The sequence below is a fragment of the Glossina fuscipes genome, unplaced genomic scaffold, assembly GCF_014805625.2.
Source record: "Glossina fuscipes isolate IAEA_lab_2018 unplaced genomic scaffold, Yale_Gfus_2 42, whole genome shotgun sequence".
In the NCBI taxonomy this organism is placed as follows: Eukaryota; Metazoa; Arthropoda; class Insecta; order Diptera; family Glossinidae; genus Glossina; species Glossina fuscipes.
In genome coordinates, this window is record NW_023998426.1 from 3,576,656 (window position 1) to 3,595,667 (window position 19,012).

A 19,012-nucleotide genomic window follows, 5' to 3' on the forward strand; every position below is an offset into this window, starting at 1 on the left:
ATAGATTTCCGCTTGTTTTTTTTTTTATCCTAAATGTCTATATAATTAAAAGATTTTTTTTTTTTCGCAGATATTTTCCTATTCATATGTATGTATATATATATATTTATGTATATATATAAAAACATTTTTACAAAGCTTAAAATTAATTTATACTGCATTTGCTTACAATAATAATAATATTAATAATAGTAATAATAATTATAATAATATTTATGGTTGTTTTGTTTTGTATAACAAAACAACTGATATGTATTGATTTCTTTGGTTGTTGCTATTATATAAGTTGATATGTATCGTTTACTCTATTTTTAATACAATTAATAATAATTTAGTATTATTTTTTCATCTGTTTTTTCTTTGTTTGTTTTTTTTTTTTTTTTTTTTTTTTTTGTTATGCAAAAAAAGTCTAATATTTTAGTAACTTTAGGAATTTTTTGATTAAATTAATCTAAAATTTCTCTTTAGGTATAATTTCTAATGAATTTTTCTGCACTCATTCATTCAGCTGATCCTTAAATACATATTTACTCGCTTTTTTACATCATTTCTTTGTTTGTGTGTGTGTGTTTTTTTTACGCTATGTTCACTTCACTTAGTTACTAGAAAATCACATTGAGTTTCTTAAAAAATATTTAATTATTTTAAAGTAATTTTTTAAAATTTTTTTTATTTATTTTTATTTTTTTGTAAATTGATTTCTGATATGTATGTGTTGCCGCACCGTTTTTATGTTTTTTTTTTTTTTTTTTGTATTACTATTTATATACGATTATTACTAGATATATGTTTTATAAAAAAATTTTTTGTATGTAAAAAAAATTAAAAATATTGCTTTTTATATGCATCTGTGGTGTTCAAAAAAATCAAACAAAAAAAAAATAAAATTTTTTTCTACATATTTTTGAAATACATTAATAAATTTCGTAAAAGAAAAATAAAATTAACAAAATAAAAAAATTCTTTTACGTTTTTTTGCCAAGTTCTATCCCATATTTCATTTCAAAGCAACGTTGTCACAATATCTACGATACTCTGTAAACTTCAATTTTGGTATGCAAGTAAGTAATTTTTTCGGAATTCTGCTTAACTATTTCTCACTCATATCACGTCTCCGCAAAAAAAAATTTGTGGAACAATGACTTTGTTGTATGATTGACCCGAAGAGAGACATGGGAAGACTTTGTCCAAGGATAGGGATATATGAAGTTTTGCCAGAATACAATGCAATTCATGTTTACTTCCCTTGTCTGCCTTACGTCTGTTGTACGAGGGTTGGAAGTAATCTTAGCTGACACATCTGTAAATCAAGTTTAAATCCTTTGCAGATCAAACAGCCCTGTATTTGAAATACTATGACTTGAAAACCACCGCAGATGCTGATCCAATTTCATTCTGAAAGCGATATCGATCAGCTAACAGAGCTGCCTACAGTTACGTAAATACTTAACGACTATTATGCAATATTATAGAAGGATTAGCGTCAAATATTTCTTGTAACTTTGTGCCGATAAATTCTAATCTTCGAAATGTGACATTTTTCATAGTTCGATTAATAGGTTTTAACTATGGTTATGGTATAACATTACTAGAACATACCATAAAGTTAGTAGAAGATATTGTTATTGTTATCGATACTTAGGGACCTCTGACCAGGCACGAGTTTGCAATATTAAGTTCAAAGTATATGTGGACTGATTGGCAATATCAATCAAAGTGGGGAAGGGAGGAGGTCCAATTTGAACCGCCACTTTCAATTGCGTTCCTCTTTGGGCCAAAAGATGTCGGTCTACCAAGTTTCATTAAAATATGTCAAAAAATACGATCTTGAGCGCAATTATACATGGAGACGCGTCAGAAGAACAGACAAGCTTAGATCGATGCAGAAAATGATTCTGTACCGATCGGAGAAAATTAGTTTTCCTTTGTCCACAAGTGAAGTAGGGTATAATAATAGTCATTAAATTGTTAATTGTAACGATATGTGTAGGTTTAAGCCGCCCGATAATGTCATCGATAATAACTCACTGAGTTATAATAGATTCAAGACTCAAGAAATCAAGAAAACAAGACAGACGGAAGCTCGCACGGACAGACAAGCTTAGATCGTTGCAGAAAATGATTCTGTACCGATCCCTCCAACAAAACTAAGTCAAGGCTTTCTGGAGTTTGCAGATTTCCGGACAAAATTATTTTTGCTTTGTTCACTACTGAAGTAGGGTATCATAACAGTCCCTAAACTGATAATTGTAACGATTTACCATTGCCTGTGTAAATGTTTAAGTCTCCCAATAACGTCATGAATAATAGTTCTTATAACTTGTAAAAGGTTGGGCTCAACAAAACGAAGTAGGGGCAAGGACGCATGGACAGACTAGTGTAGATCGATTCAGAAACTTTATTTGAGTCGGTCGGTATAAAAGGAGCTAGGTCTATGCCAGATACTTCTGAGCGTTGCATACACCCGCAAAAACTTAATATATCTTCATACCACGAGTGGTGTAGGGTATAAAAAATACTAAGCATGTAGACATGAAAACACAATTTTTGTACGGATAATAAACAAAACTTGACATTCTCGTTGTTGGGAAAAGTATTTTCGCTTTGCGGCATGTGTTGGTATCGCGACTCCTTATTTGTTGTCAGATGCCCAACCTACAAAAAAACGAATCACAACTTCAAACATGTTTGTCATCTATGGGCATATTTCCATTTCATATTTACCTACCGAGTAAGCCGCTTACTACATTCGGACCTTGTTTGTGGATACCTTTAAGTTGTCATCTTCGCATGAAGTAGCTTAAAAGAGCTCACAGGTAGCGGAGATGTTCCAAATCACACGAATTGGTTCCATTTGTGTGTTATATGGATTTTAACATCATAAGGAGTCGAATCTCTTTTCATATTATTTGGTATAAACGTGAATTGAAATCTCTAGCTTGCACAAAGTCCTTAAAACTGCTTAATATGACCTCTTGAAATGTTAACTAATAACTGATCGGAAAGAAAACTGAAGCGAGAATATTCTACAGCATACCGAGCTATTGAAGTGATAATCCAAAGTACATAAGGTTTTATATACATTAAGCAGACTTAAGCTTTTGTTTTGCCTTTCGCGGCATAAAAGACACCTGCGTTACGCGATTGCTTCGTATGCTGCAAAGGAATATAAACGAAGAAATGCAGGAAACAAGACTATGAGAAATCTCTCTTTTTTTTTTTTTTTTTTTTTAGTTTCCTTTATATCTTCATTTGTTGTCATAAGTGAACCAGTGATGTCTACACAATCCACAAATCCTATTAGAAAATACCTGATGCTCAGAAAATAAGAGTGCAAGAGCGATTAATATGTGAGATCAACGTTAGTTTTCTACATAACGTGCTCCAAGTCATGAATCAGAATCATCCGGATGAAGACATAGCAAGACAAAGCGAAACACATATACACAAAGTGCAAATTTATGATAATTGAGATATCACTCAAAGAATTTAAATCATTTATTCGAATAAAATGCAAATAAACGATAAAATAACAAGTACGAAAATTATAGTCGATCGTGATCGACTTTTTTGTACCCTTCACCTTTATCCTAAAAGCGATAAACAAACGAAGAGAACTAAATTTTACTACTCAATAATTCGGAGTGGGCAGGGCTGATTTATACTATTTTCAAAATGAAAAGTTTGTCGCATAAACTTGTGGGCGTTGTAGGCGTGTCTTTTGAAAAGTTGAAGTTTTCTTTTCTTCTTTTGAAAATTTTTAGGCGACATTTTCATTTTCGCTAACGGGAGAATTTTTAGGTGATATCTTCATTTTCGCTGACTGGTGAATGTTTATCACAAACACTATACAGTTGCGCAGACAAACGGATGAACCAACGAACAGACTGACATGTTTAGGCGCATTCCAAATTTCAAACTGGCCAAGAATTTATATAGTTTATGAGGTTTTTCAAGCTTTACTTGTTTTGAAAAATTATATTTTGATACACTATAATATTGGGTAGGCTAGGCAAATCTTTTCCATTTTTATACTGGTGCACACACACAACGTCGGCCATTGATTAGGTGTTTAAGATTTTGTAGATTTGTTTTGCTATAGTTTATGAGTAATGAGCAAAAAACCAATTTTTCATTCCTTTTAGAGAACAGAAGTGTTCTCAGTTTAAGCGTTGCTGTGGGCGTGTCCTTCGACCGGTTTCGACCGTTTTCAATAGCAAATAAATATACAATATTTTGAACGCCTATTCTATGGACGATGCTGTAGCATCTGTGCGTAAAAATGGAAAAAATCAATCACTCCTACCTAATATTACAGTGCATCAAATTTGAATTGTTTTGTCAATACGTTACGAGTAGAAAAAAGCTTCAAAAACCCCATAAGGCCAGCTAAAAATTTGCAATACACCTAAATATGTCTCCTAGTTCGTCTGTCCATCTGTGTGTTTGCGCAACTGTATAATATTTGTGATAAACATTCACCAGTCAGCGAAAATGAAGATATCACCTAAAAATTTGCAAAAGAATTTGGAATTGACCTAAACCATTCAAAGGACACGACCTCTACGATAAAAACATTTATTTTGAAAATAGAAGAAACCAACTGCACCTGCTCTGGATATTATAAACCACGAGAATTTTGTTCTTCTACTTCTTTTGCCACTTATTGGCATAAATGGTGATGAGTACAAAACATGCGATCCCAACCGAATTTAATTTTCTTGCTCGTTCTTCATAATTTGCTTTGTTCACGTAAGCCAGAGGCACATCGTAGCTCCTACAGGTGATGAAAAATGATGCAGTATGCTCAGAGTGTACATAACATTCTAGCAGAAGTACCAAGCCATTTAGAGAATGTCAGCACCAATGAAAAGATTTCCATTTGTTATAACCCGAAAATTTGATTAAAGTAAACGCAATCTATTCAATCAAAAAACAACAAATTAAGTTTCTTCAGTGAAAGGTTGTCGGATTAAGTGTTTTGCCGATCGTTTGGCACTGGCAAGTAAAAGCGTGACATGAAATTTGATGAGAAAGATCTTTGCCAATGCGAAAATAAGCGTCCTACGGTTGACAGCTGATTGGAGCGATTCTACGGAGGAGTGAAAAAAAAATTTGCCAAAAAATTTGTCAATAAAAAGCAGATATGACATTTTGAAATTAGTTCGTTCGAGTGGCGCCACCTATTGACATGGAGGTATATTTTTCGTTGAGAGTCTTCCAATAGTAGCTGTTAACCGAATGCGTAGAAATGGGATTTATTGCTCTGTAAGCGATAGCATGTTGCAAAAACGATAAAGCAACCTTAAGTTCTGTTATGAAGTCAGTAACACTTTTCCCGAAATCGTCTCAAGCGATGCTATTCATTTGTGGCAAAAGCGTTTTTCGCGTTCACACGCTTTGACGATATCCGTGAAGACGTAAGCAATGAGAGCAAATTTTTTACCTACCAAAGCTAGCGATAAAGGAAGATGTCATCAAAACTGTGTATGAATTCATTAAATGAATTTGGCGCATTTTTTCGAGCGAAAGGCCAGTCCACGCTCATCCAGTATATGGAGACTATTGTGCTGCCAAGAATCACATTCCACCTTATTCGCGCGATATACTGAAGTGTAACTCCTGCTTACTACGGGAAAAGAATCTTTGCGGATGCAAGATATGAAAGTATGAATTATGATGAGTTGGAAATCGTGTAGAGAAATTTGCAAATTCTCGAAGAAACCCAAAATGACACTTGCTTGCCAAGCCTTAAGACTGTGGAAATGAAATCTAGTAAATTTTGCTAAAAAAAAAAAAAAACAAAATTTTTTCCTTACACTGAAATGATTCTGTTGACTTTACGAAGCCGTTAGTATAGAAAACTGAATATAAAGTAAGCTGCGAGATATATATGTACATATATCAAATAAGTTTTTCACTGTTATTACTGCGTTGTGCTTCCACCCAAGTCTTTAAAAGACTTGAAGAGTGATTCGTTGATAGCTTTCAAATCCCAAATCGGATTTTCTCACGATTCGGTCATGTCAAACGGATCTGTACAAAGCACATCTTGGAATTTCTAAACTCAAGTAAGCGACCTTTTACAGAGACGAACGAAGGAGATCATCGAATAAAAAGATGACGTGAATAAAGTTATTCGTAATACATTGTAGATAACGCTTTTTCATTAAAAAAAAAGAAAAAAAAGAAAAAGGAAAATATAATAATAATAAGACAAATTTATATTTGACATAAAAAGCCCATTTTGCATGAAATATTTTTAAATTTTTAATACATTTTACTGATATGAGTTTAATAAACTGAAACCAATTTTTGTTTTTTTTCCCCTATCTCTAGTTGTGAGAAAAAGAAAGATGTCCGGTAGGATACTAACACACACCCAGCTCTTGTACGCACTCAACGAACACTCATGCATATGCACAAATATGCATATATACGCATACACACGTATACACATATAATGCCGGTATTTCATAAAATTGTTGAACTCTTTCATGTCATTAAAAATGAAAAAAATAAAAATAAAAATATAAAATAAATAAAAAAAATTTAATAAAAACATTTTATATAAAAATTGTGATAGATATATATGTACAGAGAGAGGTATATTACCAACAAAATAACATTCAATATCGATATACACATGTACATGTACATATATATATATATATATATACGTATGCGTGGACATATATGTAGGCATGGATATATCTTCATTAGTGTGCATGCATATGTATATATAATTTTGTACATCTATATATATATATGTGTATATATAAAGTAGTGTGCTTGTATTTATGTATATTTGCCATCAGTCCGTTGATTTAAAATTTATGCAACACTTACATAGATTACACGATACTAAAACAATAACTGTTAACATTATAAACGGGCTTTAATGTCTATGCAAGTATGTAGTATAACACGATGTTTGGTATGAATTTTCTGCACTTCTCTTCTGCAACGCAAATCTATGTATTTGTAATGCCGGCAGTTTCAATAATGTTTGCAAAGTATACAATAGAGCATGGCACGGTTGATAAGGTTGCAATTAAATGGAACGAAATGCATGTTCACGCATTCATTCAATTACTCACTTGCATGCATATATATGTATCATACTTTTTTTTTCTCACGCATGCATACATAAATTGTTTATATACATATACATAATTGATTGTATGTATATGTACATATATATATGCATATGCATATTCATATGTATATATTGTGTAGATTTATTATTGTATATATATATATATTCATTCTTCTGGCCAACCCAAATCTTCACCTATCAATTCATAAAAACGTTGATTATGTTCGGCAAAAAATTTACGTAATTTCGATATAACTAACGGGTCAACATGAGGATGTTTGCGTCCTTTAGTTTCACGTAAACAACGGTCCCCGCTGTCGTAACGCAAACAATAGAAGCCTTTTGTCTCATTGAAATAAAAATGATTGCCATTGATGCGATGCTAAATACCTGGTGAAAAAAAAAAAAAAAAAAAAAAAAAAGACAAAAGAACAGAAAAGACAGAGAGTGAACAAACATTAAACAGTGATAACAACAACAAAACAGTAGTTTCTCTCGGGAATGCATGGCTTGTTAAATGAAATTTTCACAGTCAACATTTTTCGTTTTTTTTTTTTTTTTTTTTTCTGTTTGTTTTTCATTCGGTTTTTTTTCTTCGTTCTCTCTATGCGTTGTGATGCCTTAGCTCTTACCTAGAAATGTTTCAATTCGTCTTAGTTGCGAAACTGGGTCGTCAATTAATCGATCACCATTCACTACCAGTAATTGCTCACGTGGGAAGACTTCCAGCCAACGATGCAAATGTAAATGATACATAGATATAGTTAATGGACGATATGAATCATTTACAGTGCCATTGGGAAAAATAGCCAATTCTTCGAAGGTCCTGTAAACCAAATTCAATAATATATTTGTTAAAATTTCAAAAGAAATCTAAAAAAAACAAAAAAACTAAGGAAAGAAAAGTGCACCGAGTACGGATAAAAGCAGCATAAAGCATTAAAGTGAGAGCATGAAAGATGATATCGTATAAATTAACTACAAGTTATAGACCAGGCGCAGAAGGGATTTAAAACAGCTTGAGGGCAAGCTAAACAAACAACATTCGGATGGGATCGAATCTATGCTTTTCGCACGCAATCTACTCTCCAAGTTCTTTTATTTGATACCTATATCGCTGGTATAGCCCATTCTACCATATTCCTTTTAAAACTAGCCCATTTTTAGGCAGAGGAGGAGTGTGCAAAATAGTTTTAAACATTTTGCCTTGCTTGCCTTATGCCTTAAATAGGCATAAAACCTCAAAAAAGTGAAAAATACAAAATGTAATCGGTTTGTAACCTTGTGTTGGCATAGCGGATGTTTACCATTTTTCGACGTAAAGAGTGGACTGCTCCGTAAAGTAAACGTGGAAAATTTCAGTCTGCTAACGAGATAAAATCCACAAATTTTTGTTAAGAAATACGTAGATGGGTTCAGTTTACGTTCCACCGCGCGCTGCTACTCTGACCAATTTGGTCCATTTTCAATGTCAACCTACGTGCAAAAACTTTCAATGTTTCTACCAAATTTAAGGTCGATAGATTCATTTTTGAGACCAGAGGGGTGCCAACAACAAACTCCGCACAGACGGACAGATCTTAATCAATTCCCAATTTCACCCTGATCAAGAATATATATACTTTATAAGATCTCTGAAGCTTCCATTTGGGTGTTATATAAATTATGAAAAGAAACGAAACGAATGTATCCCCATCTTGCAGCGGTGGGTATAAAAGCATATTAATTGAGACGTTATAGAGCAGAAGGATATAGAAGACAAAAGCCGCGTTAAGCCCGATAAACACTTTACCATGCTTTGCACATTTTGCATATGGCACAGAATGTTTAGCAAAACAAAAGTTGAGTTCACCTTAATCGGATATAAGATTCTCTGAGAGAGAGAGAGAGAGCAGTGCCTGCCGTACATAGACGGCGACAGCCGCCGGGATGCGTTCCGTGTACATACAGTAAACGTCGCGAAAGCGTTAAAAAGCAGATAAAACAAATAATGAAAGGTAAGGGTACTACTCTACATCTATATATAAATACTGGCATCCATTTCGTGTTTCCGTAGGTAAACGTAAATTGAACGCATTCATAATTTAAAAATGGATCGAATTTTTAAAATATATTACTTGGATTTTACCATTATTTTTGGAATGCAATACAAATATGGTTATACAGCACAAGGAAATTGTTAACATTTATATGGGTAGATACTGTAGGTAAAGATGTGCAAGAAAAAAGATTGAAGTAGAAAGTGGGAAGAGGGAAGGATGTTAGAATGGGAAATATATTTATCGGCAAAAAACTAAAAAAACCGGATGAATGTGAGAAATTTTTCAAAAACTAATGTGAATTTATGTAATCATAAAAATAAAAAGGAAAATTAAGAAGAAATCTAAGGCAATAATGGTAGATAGGTCTAAAGTCTAAATCGATTTTTCAGAAAATCAAATTTCCTTTTTTTATTCGCTTAAATGATCCCTTAAGTAGTCATAAAAAAAAAATTTGAAAATTTTATGTAGTTAGAAAACTGGACTTTTCGAGCATGGCATATATGGGCACTTAATGGCAGTATTTGATAGTATACGGGGCTCTTATCTCGGAGGACAATTTCTGAAGATACCACATAGTAAAAATTAAAAATTTTTCATCTTTTCATTTGCAAATTTTCTTACAGTCTCTTTAAAGCAATCTGCACTAGAGAGTGACTTGGAATGTTTTGGAAAAGTTCATCGAAATATTTATCAATAAAAGAATAAAAGTGAAACCTTTATAATGGGTCACGGGCCATTATTAAATGCCTTACACCACCTTGCCTTTCTGTATATAACGATTTTTCAAAGTAGGACGTGTTATGCGAAGGCGGAAGCAGTCGGGAAAGTGGTCCAATCCGAGCCATTCTCAAGACCGTTCCTGGTTGCACCAAATCTCGTCGGTGTATTAAATTTCATCAAATTATTTTAAAAAAATGTGATCTTTGGGTTGAATACAAAAACGCAAGACCGACAAAGAAGTTTATATATATTCAGAAATTTATTCTCGAATCGATCAGTATAATGAACGATGGATTTATCTCAAGTTCTTCCAAGCAAAAATGATATACTTGCACTAAAAATAACGTAGGCTGTCATAAAATATAATAATTGGTGCTTGCATGTATTTTGATCAGCGACATCTAACGGTGAAAATGATAAAGTAATGCGAAGTACCAATGTACGCAACGGGTAAATTCGACGAGCTTGACCTCTGTCTACATAAAATAATCAGTTTCCATTAACTATTGCTGAGTTATTCAGTGCGTACAGAGACGTTAATCACGCATTTTCGACATTCATTATAATTGTTGCTTGATTTGAAGAAATCTACTGCCGAAGCCCATCAAACACTTTTGAAGATGCTGCCCAATTATATCGTAATTGTCGGTTTTGGTTTCAACGGTTTAAAAGTGATGATTTTGATGTCATTGATAAAGAACTGCCTGGCCTGGAGGACCAAAAAAAAGTACAAAGACAATGAAATGCAAGACGATATTATACGAACACGCAGCAGAAACTGTGGCAATAAACGACTTTTTCAAATGAAAAAACTATTAAAATACATGCAAGCACTTAATATATAAAATAAAGTTTTGTGATTAAAACTCTACAAACAATACCTGAACTTTCATTCACTTACTTTTCTTTTCTATTTCTACTTTGATAAAAGTAGATGAAGATTTTATATTCCGTTTTATGAGTAATTGTGTAGAACGAAGTGGTGTAGGGTAATTTAATGATTGGACGCAGAGTGTTTGTATTTTTTTGTTAATTAAAGACTGCTTTTGTGGTCGAAAATTGAATGTCTTCGTTCGACCACTTCCCGTCGATCATATGGAAATTAAAGTTCCTAAATAAATCCTACGCCATCTGGTGGATATAAGAATGTTTATTGAATGATTTCTACATTTCTTTTAATTCAAATTTGGAGCGTGCCGCAGAGGCCATTGAGATGAAGATGTTTTCATAGAATTGCTACGGCGTTTTTCCCCTATTCCCTATTACCCCGTCCTTCATAAAAATAGTTGAGTTCAACCTTTTAAAGTTACAACTGCGGCGTTCATATAACTTTTATCAAAGTTCGAAAATGAATATATAGCTGATCGTTGGAAGAACGGCCAGGGGGAACTATTATGTATGGAATACAAGACACAAGATCGTATATTGGAATGAAAAAGGAAAAGAGAAGAATAGAGACCGGCAAAGAAAAAGTAACGAACAGCGAGAGAGAGAGTGAGGCAGAGAGAGAGAGAGAGAGCAATAAGAAGGCTAATAGGCGCATAAATAGACAATTTTAACGGTAGCCACAGCTGCCCGTAGAGAAACGTTACCAGTCGCGTTCCTCCTGATGTGCTGATTATATATTCCCGACGGTGGACGAAGAAGAAGAAATCGCAAAAGCAAAACAACTATCGGGCAGAATATGTCAAGGGAGTGCCAACACTGATGGAAAAAATGATCTGAAGCGAAAGGGAACTTACACCCTAATTCCGGACGTGGAATAGTGGGTGGAGGAACAATATGGATTTTGGGCACGCAATCTCCGCTAATTATCTCCGCCATATAAACCTACGAGCAGATAATACAAGCGACCTGAAGCATAAACGACGATGCGGAACGTTCGTCCATCGTCGAGTATGCTTAACAAATGCCTGGAAGCATAAATTACATTAGGTAAACTACTAGCAGTTATACGGAGGGGCATGGAACGATGAAAGAAATGCTCCAGGATGTTGCGCGACACATTCCGGAATAAATCCCCACGAAGATGACATTCCAATCCCTAATCTCCCTCTGGGCGTTTGGGGGATGTAAGGCAATATATTGGGTATTAACGAGCCCTAAAGGCCCATCTCATAGGCCCCAATGTCATAGGTTCTAGTACCAGTACGTCCAAAAATATGGGAGATATTCACAGATATATAGCTAAATGAATAATAGACAAATAGGAAGATAAATAAGGAGAGGGAAAGAGAGAGTAAATGATTGATGAAAACTTAAAGCTAAATAAAAATATCATCCTATCAGCGTTGCATTACCTTCAGGCGATATAGTTAAGAGAAAAGGCAAAATTTAATAAAAGTCTGGATAGAGAAAAACGTTTACTTTTTGTTTATTTTCCTTTCATTAAAAAAAAAAAAAAACAAATAAGAGATGAATTGGTTTTCGGATACCATTTTGCGATTGAAATTTAAGTAAATCCATTTACATATAATTATTTATATTTTTTTAATAAAATGGTTTCTCATAAATTTTTTTTTTTTTTATTATTATTCTTTTCTTTTCATAAATGGATGTCAGTTTACGTGAATGGATTTTTATGGATTTACTTACTATTCGAGTACAATATTCATTACATAGGTGCATGCAAGTGTGCGCTCGTATATGTGTGTAAAACGCGATGCAAATAGCACAGAAAAAAGAACAAAAAATGTCAGAATTCAGTTTTTAAGGTACGTGTAAAATAATTTCCTTTGTTTTTTCCTGTTCCAGCAAAATAAAGGTGAGAACCAGTGCAAAAAAAAAAAAGCAAAAAGAGAAAGCAAAGTGCAAAAACGAAAACAACGCTAACAACATCGAAAACTTACTTGGATGAAATTTGTATACCGTTGCTCGGTAAGTTTGCTGCACTAAGCGTTGTTGTGGTTGTGGTAGTCGTGATGGCTGGTGCTTTGTATTGACGATAAGCATTTCCGCTTTTCCAGTTAAGTTTACTACCAACACCACCAATTCCAGCACCACTATCCGCCAATGCATTATCATGCATAGCAGCAGCATTGCCGGCACTTAATTTATTGTAAAATCCAGAAATTTTTTGCTGTTTCTGTTGATGTTGCTGCTGTTGCTGCTGTTCCTGCTTTTGCTGCTTTTGCTGCTTTTGCATAGATGTCCAAACACCATTCGAATATAAAGAGGAGGTTGAGGACATTAATGACGATGATGACGACAATAACGTTGGTGTCTCAACCATTACGGGTAAACTGGCCGTCGCTGCATGACTACGTAATTGTGTATAATCTGAAATGGCTCTTGTCACTGGCTCGCGTACAATCAGCAAAAGTTTTATGCTGGCATTCATGGCTCTTACACGTTCAGGCACCTAAAATGCAACAACAAAAAATAACAAAAAAAAAAAAAAAAACAGGAATAGCATCAATAAGGACATCATTTCATATTAAAGTTAATTTGTTTAAGCATGTATGAGTGTATGGGTGTATGGGCATAGAAAAACCAGCGACGTTTAGAAATGAATCAAGTTGACGCCTGCCACAAAAGCAAATACAGACAACCCACAACTTTTTAAGGTTAGCGACGCATACTTTTTTTTTTCATTAAGGGCGCCCCTCCCTGGAAAGGCGCATATTAAAAATTTCAAGTAATGGAATTTATTTAAAAAAAAATTCAGACCATAAGACAGGCGCTGCTTTTTCAATAATAATGAAAAAATTTGGTAGAACCGTTTCCCTTCAATTATCACAGTCGTCGCAAGGTAATAAAATATGGAATTCCTTGTTGGACTTGTTTTCTTTTCCTATCCTTTATCCCAACGGTAGGGCTTCCGTAGATTTCCAGGCTTAGGCAGTGTTATACATAGGATTTTGTAAGCATCTTTTTCTTCTGCCTGCAGTAATAATATAGCAACAGGATCGGGAGATAGACATGGGCTTTGATCGCAAATTGCGATTCATAAGCTACTTCGAGCATATAAAATATTGTCAGGAAACTTTTTTACCAAATTTGTATAATTTTTCGACTTCAAACCAGTCAGCTGTAATTCCAAAGTTGACGAAAGGCTTTCATTTAGATCCTGGGTGCGTATCTTATCGCTTTGACTCAACACAGCCTTAAAAGAAGTTACGAAAACTACTGTGAACATTACCTAATAGAGATAAGAGTAAATCTAATAAGAGGTAAAGACAATATAGTCCGATCATTATGCACCCCGAGCAGCTCTACTTAATGCAATTATTCATTCATTTTTGTGATCACGTACCAAAAATTATACACTATTTTCATGGAAGTCCTCCTTTCGGAGTCTGCCCAAACCGCCAACTAAACTTAGCAAACCTAGTTTATTTATTAAAGACTTTTTACGTGTTTGCACCAAAAAAAAAGCTACAATTTCGAATTTTCCTGCCGTGTAAGGACTTCCATAGTAATCTCTCTATATGTTAGGATCTAAGAAATAGCTCCGTTTGATCTAAATTTTTTAGGTTTTTTTCATATAAAGATGCAGCGGTTCTAGGGGAGGAAGTGAATAAAGTGTGCCATCTAATCTAAATTTTCCAGATCAATGCCGCAAGACTTAATACTTAACGATTGTCGCCGAGGAACTCTGAAAATTGAAATCTCTTTCCGTATAGCGACTTTTAAAAATAAGGCTTTATATGAAGGTTAATCGAAAAAGTGATACGACCCAGTTGATTGACAATACGTTTTATCGCTTGTGTCAAATTCATTGTAACATTTTCAAACATTGCCCCACAAATAGGCGAACGTACAAGCATGCTTAGATCGATTCAGTGAATGATTCTGGAAACGACCCTAAATCTTCTGGGCATTGCATACATCCGCACAAACCTAATATAACCTTCCACTATAAATGATGTAAGGCATAAAAAATATAGAGAGTGAGAGCTTATTTAAGTTTGGTAGCTTAAATAGCTTGATATGTTTGAAAAGACTAAGACGTAGTTAGCTTTGATTTATATAATAGTATTGCATGAATGTATGGTTTTCCGATTCTCAATGATGAGTTGTTTTACGTGGCTGCTAAAGTTACCGTGGACCAGCTTAAGAACCAGCTATTGCTTTTTATATAACGCAAGTTAAATTTATTTCCCATCTTTGGCTTACGCATATTAAAATCACTTTTCATGTAAAGAAGATTTGTGGGACAAGGTTACCTCGTGAATAATGTTTCGAATGAGTGAGACTAAATGAGAAGTTGGGTACAATTTTTTGCAAAATTGTTGCTTCGAATGCGTACTCTTTAGCGTCGCATTGAATTTATAAAACAGAGGCGATGGATTCCATACTTTTCAACTCAAGCTTAAACTAATATATCATCTAAGCTTGTTTTTTTTTTTTTGAAAATTTAATATTATTTCTATTCAGATTCTCTCTTGCGGCATAGGGTAAATTTAGTTTGTTCAGACTTACGCAACGCCCAGAAGGGCTTAAGATAGACTCACTTGTTATTATTATCAAGTCTACCTGTCCATGTGTCCAGCTCTCCGTTTGTTCGTCTGTACATTTACGTTCAACCTATAAGTCTCAATTTTTGAGAAATTTTGATGAAATTTGGTATATTGATTCAGTATCCAAGAACGAAGTCTATTGAAAATCGGTCGAATTGCTCTACTGTTTCCATCACTGGAAAAAAATTCAATTTTCGAAATTTTTCGACAAAAACTTCTTTGTAATAGTATTTCCACTTTCTAAATTGGTATGAAAAATTTGCCTCAGCTGGGGGAATTTTTTGAAGCCTTCTCGTATATTTTCTTTCCTATGAAAACTGAACCTTTTTATGGTAAAAACCTCCAATTTTCAATATTTCATGGCGAAAATTCGTTCATAATAATAAAATGATAAGGAAATCAACCTTCCCGAATTCGCCCCACGTAGATCTACCTTTTGGATACTACCGCATTAAAGAATTCTCAGGAAATGTGAACTCTTACATGCCAAAAAGGCCTAATGGTTAATGTCTTATGATCCATATTTGCTCATTATAGTAATTTGCCAAACAAATGAATTTGACCATATTTGAACCACTTGGGTCTATTTCTTTGTCCGCATTTGAGATTTCTCATGAGCAGTAAGCCCTTCGGAAAAAGGTTTAATTCTGAATATTTTATGATGAAATTTGGTGCGTAATAGCGATTCAACAAAAAATTAACATACATCTCATCGTCGTTTTTTTAGACTTACATGGGTTGAAAGCAACCCGTTATATGGAGAGAATGTATAATTTCTAGCTTTCTATGGCAGGAACTGAAAAATAATAAAGTTTTTGGGAAGTAAGCGTAGTTTGCTTTGAGTCAAGTAATATGATGCGCGGGGAAGTGTGCTTTTGCAAGTTTGTTTTGCCCGTCTGTTCGTGCGGTTGCTCGTCTTGTTTTTTGTGTCCAGACTACAGATCGCAATTTTCAAGATATTGTCATACAGCAACTTGTTTTGGCCCAAGGACGAACGCTATTGAAAGCGGCTCGGATCGGACCATTTGCTTGGTCACCTCTAATGTTATGCCTTAGTTTGAAAAATCGCTATATGAATAATGTTATTAAGCGAATTGGTGTAGTGATGATTAGTAGTTAATGATGGGTCCTGCTTCGCTATAGTGTTTTTATTTATTTATTTTCCTTTTAAAGACGAAGTAAATACAAATTCATCTTTAACAAAATAACGGAGCAACAAATTTGTAAATTTTTTCGATGAACACTTTTTATTAATAATAAACATCTGTGACCACATTGTCACCGATGCCATCAATGCCATCAATGCCACCAATACCACCAATGCCACCAATACCACCGATACCAGTGATGCTCATTTCCGATAGGCCGCTTAATGACGATGGAAGAAAAATTCATGATAATTTTACATATTGTTTCCTTCTCTCCTTTGTTCCGAACAAAAGACATTTATCATCATTAACGTTAAAAGTATGTATATATGTATATGCGTTGCATTTACGGTTTACAAATAAGTTTTGCTTTCTGAAAATTCATGTATAAATATGTGTATATGTACATATCTGAATTGCAGGGAAAAACTTTTAACTTTTCTTATCTTCACTTCCAAGTATTAATTAAGTTTATTAAAAATACACTTTGGACTTTATGAACTCACCAAGCGGTAAAGGGATATAATAAAGGCTACTTTATATGTGCATAAAGAGAGAGATGTTTGTGTGTGTGTGTGTGTGTATGTGTATGTGTATACAATTAGTATAATAAGTAAAAGTAATTTTACTAGTGCGGTCTTTATCTTTAAATGAATTTCTTTTAAAGTAACCGTTGGTCAGATATGCATTCACAGAACAACAAATTCAATGTTGAATAACCGACCAATCTAATATTGCGAGCCCTTGGCTTATATACTAAAAGGAATTTGCTTACAAGTCTCTCTCTCTCTCTCTCTTTCTCTCTCTGTCTCTTACACTGTTTTATATTCAGAAACTTTAGTACGGATTTCTTTTTTGTTGCCGAAAAAAAAAGGGAAGGTTTGTCATGCCTGGTTAATGAATAACGTAGTGGCTCGATTACATACATTTATTCATTCTATGCATATGTATGTGTGTATATTGCGCATCTATTGGAGTCCTATGTAATGTGGTTCAGTGTGTATAGAAAAACCAAAATCTACCATTGTCCATGACTACTGCATTTGTTTGTATGGTTTAATATAACGATCTGAAATTTATACACCACTACATCGCAAACACATACATATATATATATATATATATATATATATATATATATATATGTACACAGATATGGTCTAATGCGTCCCTATTCTGCATAGAATGCAAACCGAATAGTAGAAGTAATTCCAATGGACTGTTCGAAATTAAAGCATAACTAATGCAATTAAATATTGAAATGAAAACAAAAAATTTATACGTACAACGCAGTGAAATCGTAATTGAAAGAAGAAGAACGTTATATGCACCCACACCCGTGCACGTGTCATATATGTGAGCATGTAAAATGCATATATACATTATATAGGCTTAATGCGACGATCAAAAAGTCATAGATATTATGCCACGATCAAAAAGTAATAGGACTTTTTATATACCCTTCCAATCCCCAGCTTAACCTTACTTACAGTTTGATCACAATAGGCTACACAGTTTCAAAAGAGAGACCTGCAACGAGAGTTTGTGTACACTTAAAAGTCTCTCTCTCTCTCTCTCTCTCTCTCTCTCTCTCTCTCTCTCTCTCAAAAGTGCTTTAAAAATATCAGCACAAATGGAAACAGCAACTTGATATATTCGTATTGCAATGCAGAGCTATGCATAGGCTCAACTTATATGCATATATACACGACACGTATATCTGTCGAGAAAATTCAATTTACATAGAAATCTAATCTAATATTAATGTTATCCATAATAATGTCCAAAGACATCAATCACTCTTTAATACAGTGACTAAATTGAATTAGATTTTACCTCTTCTTCTTTATATATATTCGTTTATTTTCGTAAAATTGATTGTAATTCTCTACAGTGCCCTCTCATTTGAAAATGGAATAAGTCACGTTTTTGTAATTGCAAGTGTCATTGAAATGAATTAACACCTTTGAAGGGCAACTCGTACTAGGATGAGCTTGATCTTTTTTTTTAACGTTTCAGTTTTAGAAGAATTACATTATAATGAAGTGATTTCATATTTTATTCATATATTGAAGGAAACAGGTCTAGAGTACATTCTCTCAAAAATATACCCGGAATCAACCAATGGTGTTGAGAAAGCAATTAGCTCTCACGCCTACGTTATGGTATTTCCTTGCACAGTCGGCGAATTATTTTTCTATAAAATTTGCTTTCATCAGCAATGTGGTGATGTGGCCGAAAACTTACTCTGCCCTGTTCCTCTGGCATGAAAGCATGGGCAAGAGTAAAATGCCAGGTATGTACATATGTAACCGGAACTTTTGTATACTATATACACGTTCCTTATACAGAAAATGAAAAGAAATATTCTATGCAAAGTGTGGCCCTTCGCTAGTTACACATTTTGTCCTCCTGGTAGATGTCACAATAGAAAAAATGGTGCTCTTTTGACACTATCCACTCATCGAGCCGTTTTTCTATAATATTTGCTACTCCGCAAGCACGTGTCACATCGATGCATATCGGAAGGACTCGAGCGAC

The 19,012-nt window shown here is 34.0% G+C and overlaps 1 protein-coding gene across 2 annotated transcripts in view; it reads right to left on the minus strand.

Annotated features, from left to right (window-relative positions):
* Positions 1-7,201: 7,201 nt before the first annotated feature.
* The window catches only part of LOC119637000, a 108,695-nt gene continuing 96,884 nt past the window's right edge, over positions 7,202-19,012 (minus strand). Inside the window, exons 6-9 of one of the 2 annotated variants that reach the window (XR_005247201.1) lie at positions 12,711-13,222; positions 7,732-7,925; positions 7,360-7,489; positions 7,202-7,294 (exon numbers count right to left, since the gene is read on the minus strand). Coding sequence is in view for 1 of the 2 variants with exons in the window: in XM_038032773.1 (XP_037888701.1) it covers positions 7,482-7,489; positions 7,732-7,925; positions 12,711-13,222 (714 nt within the window). In the remaining variant the exon portion in view is untranslated. Of the gene's footprint in view, positions 7,490-7,731; positions 7,926-12,710; positions 13,223-19,012 lie in introns of both variants that reach the window. The other variant, XM_038032773.1, reaches the window with a different exon arrangement.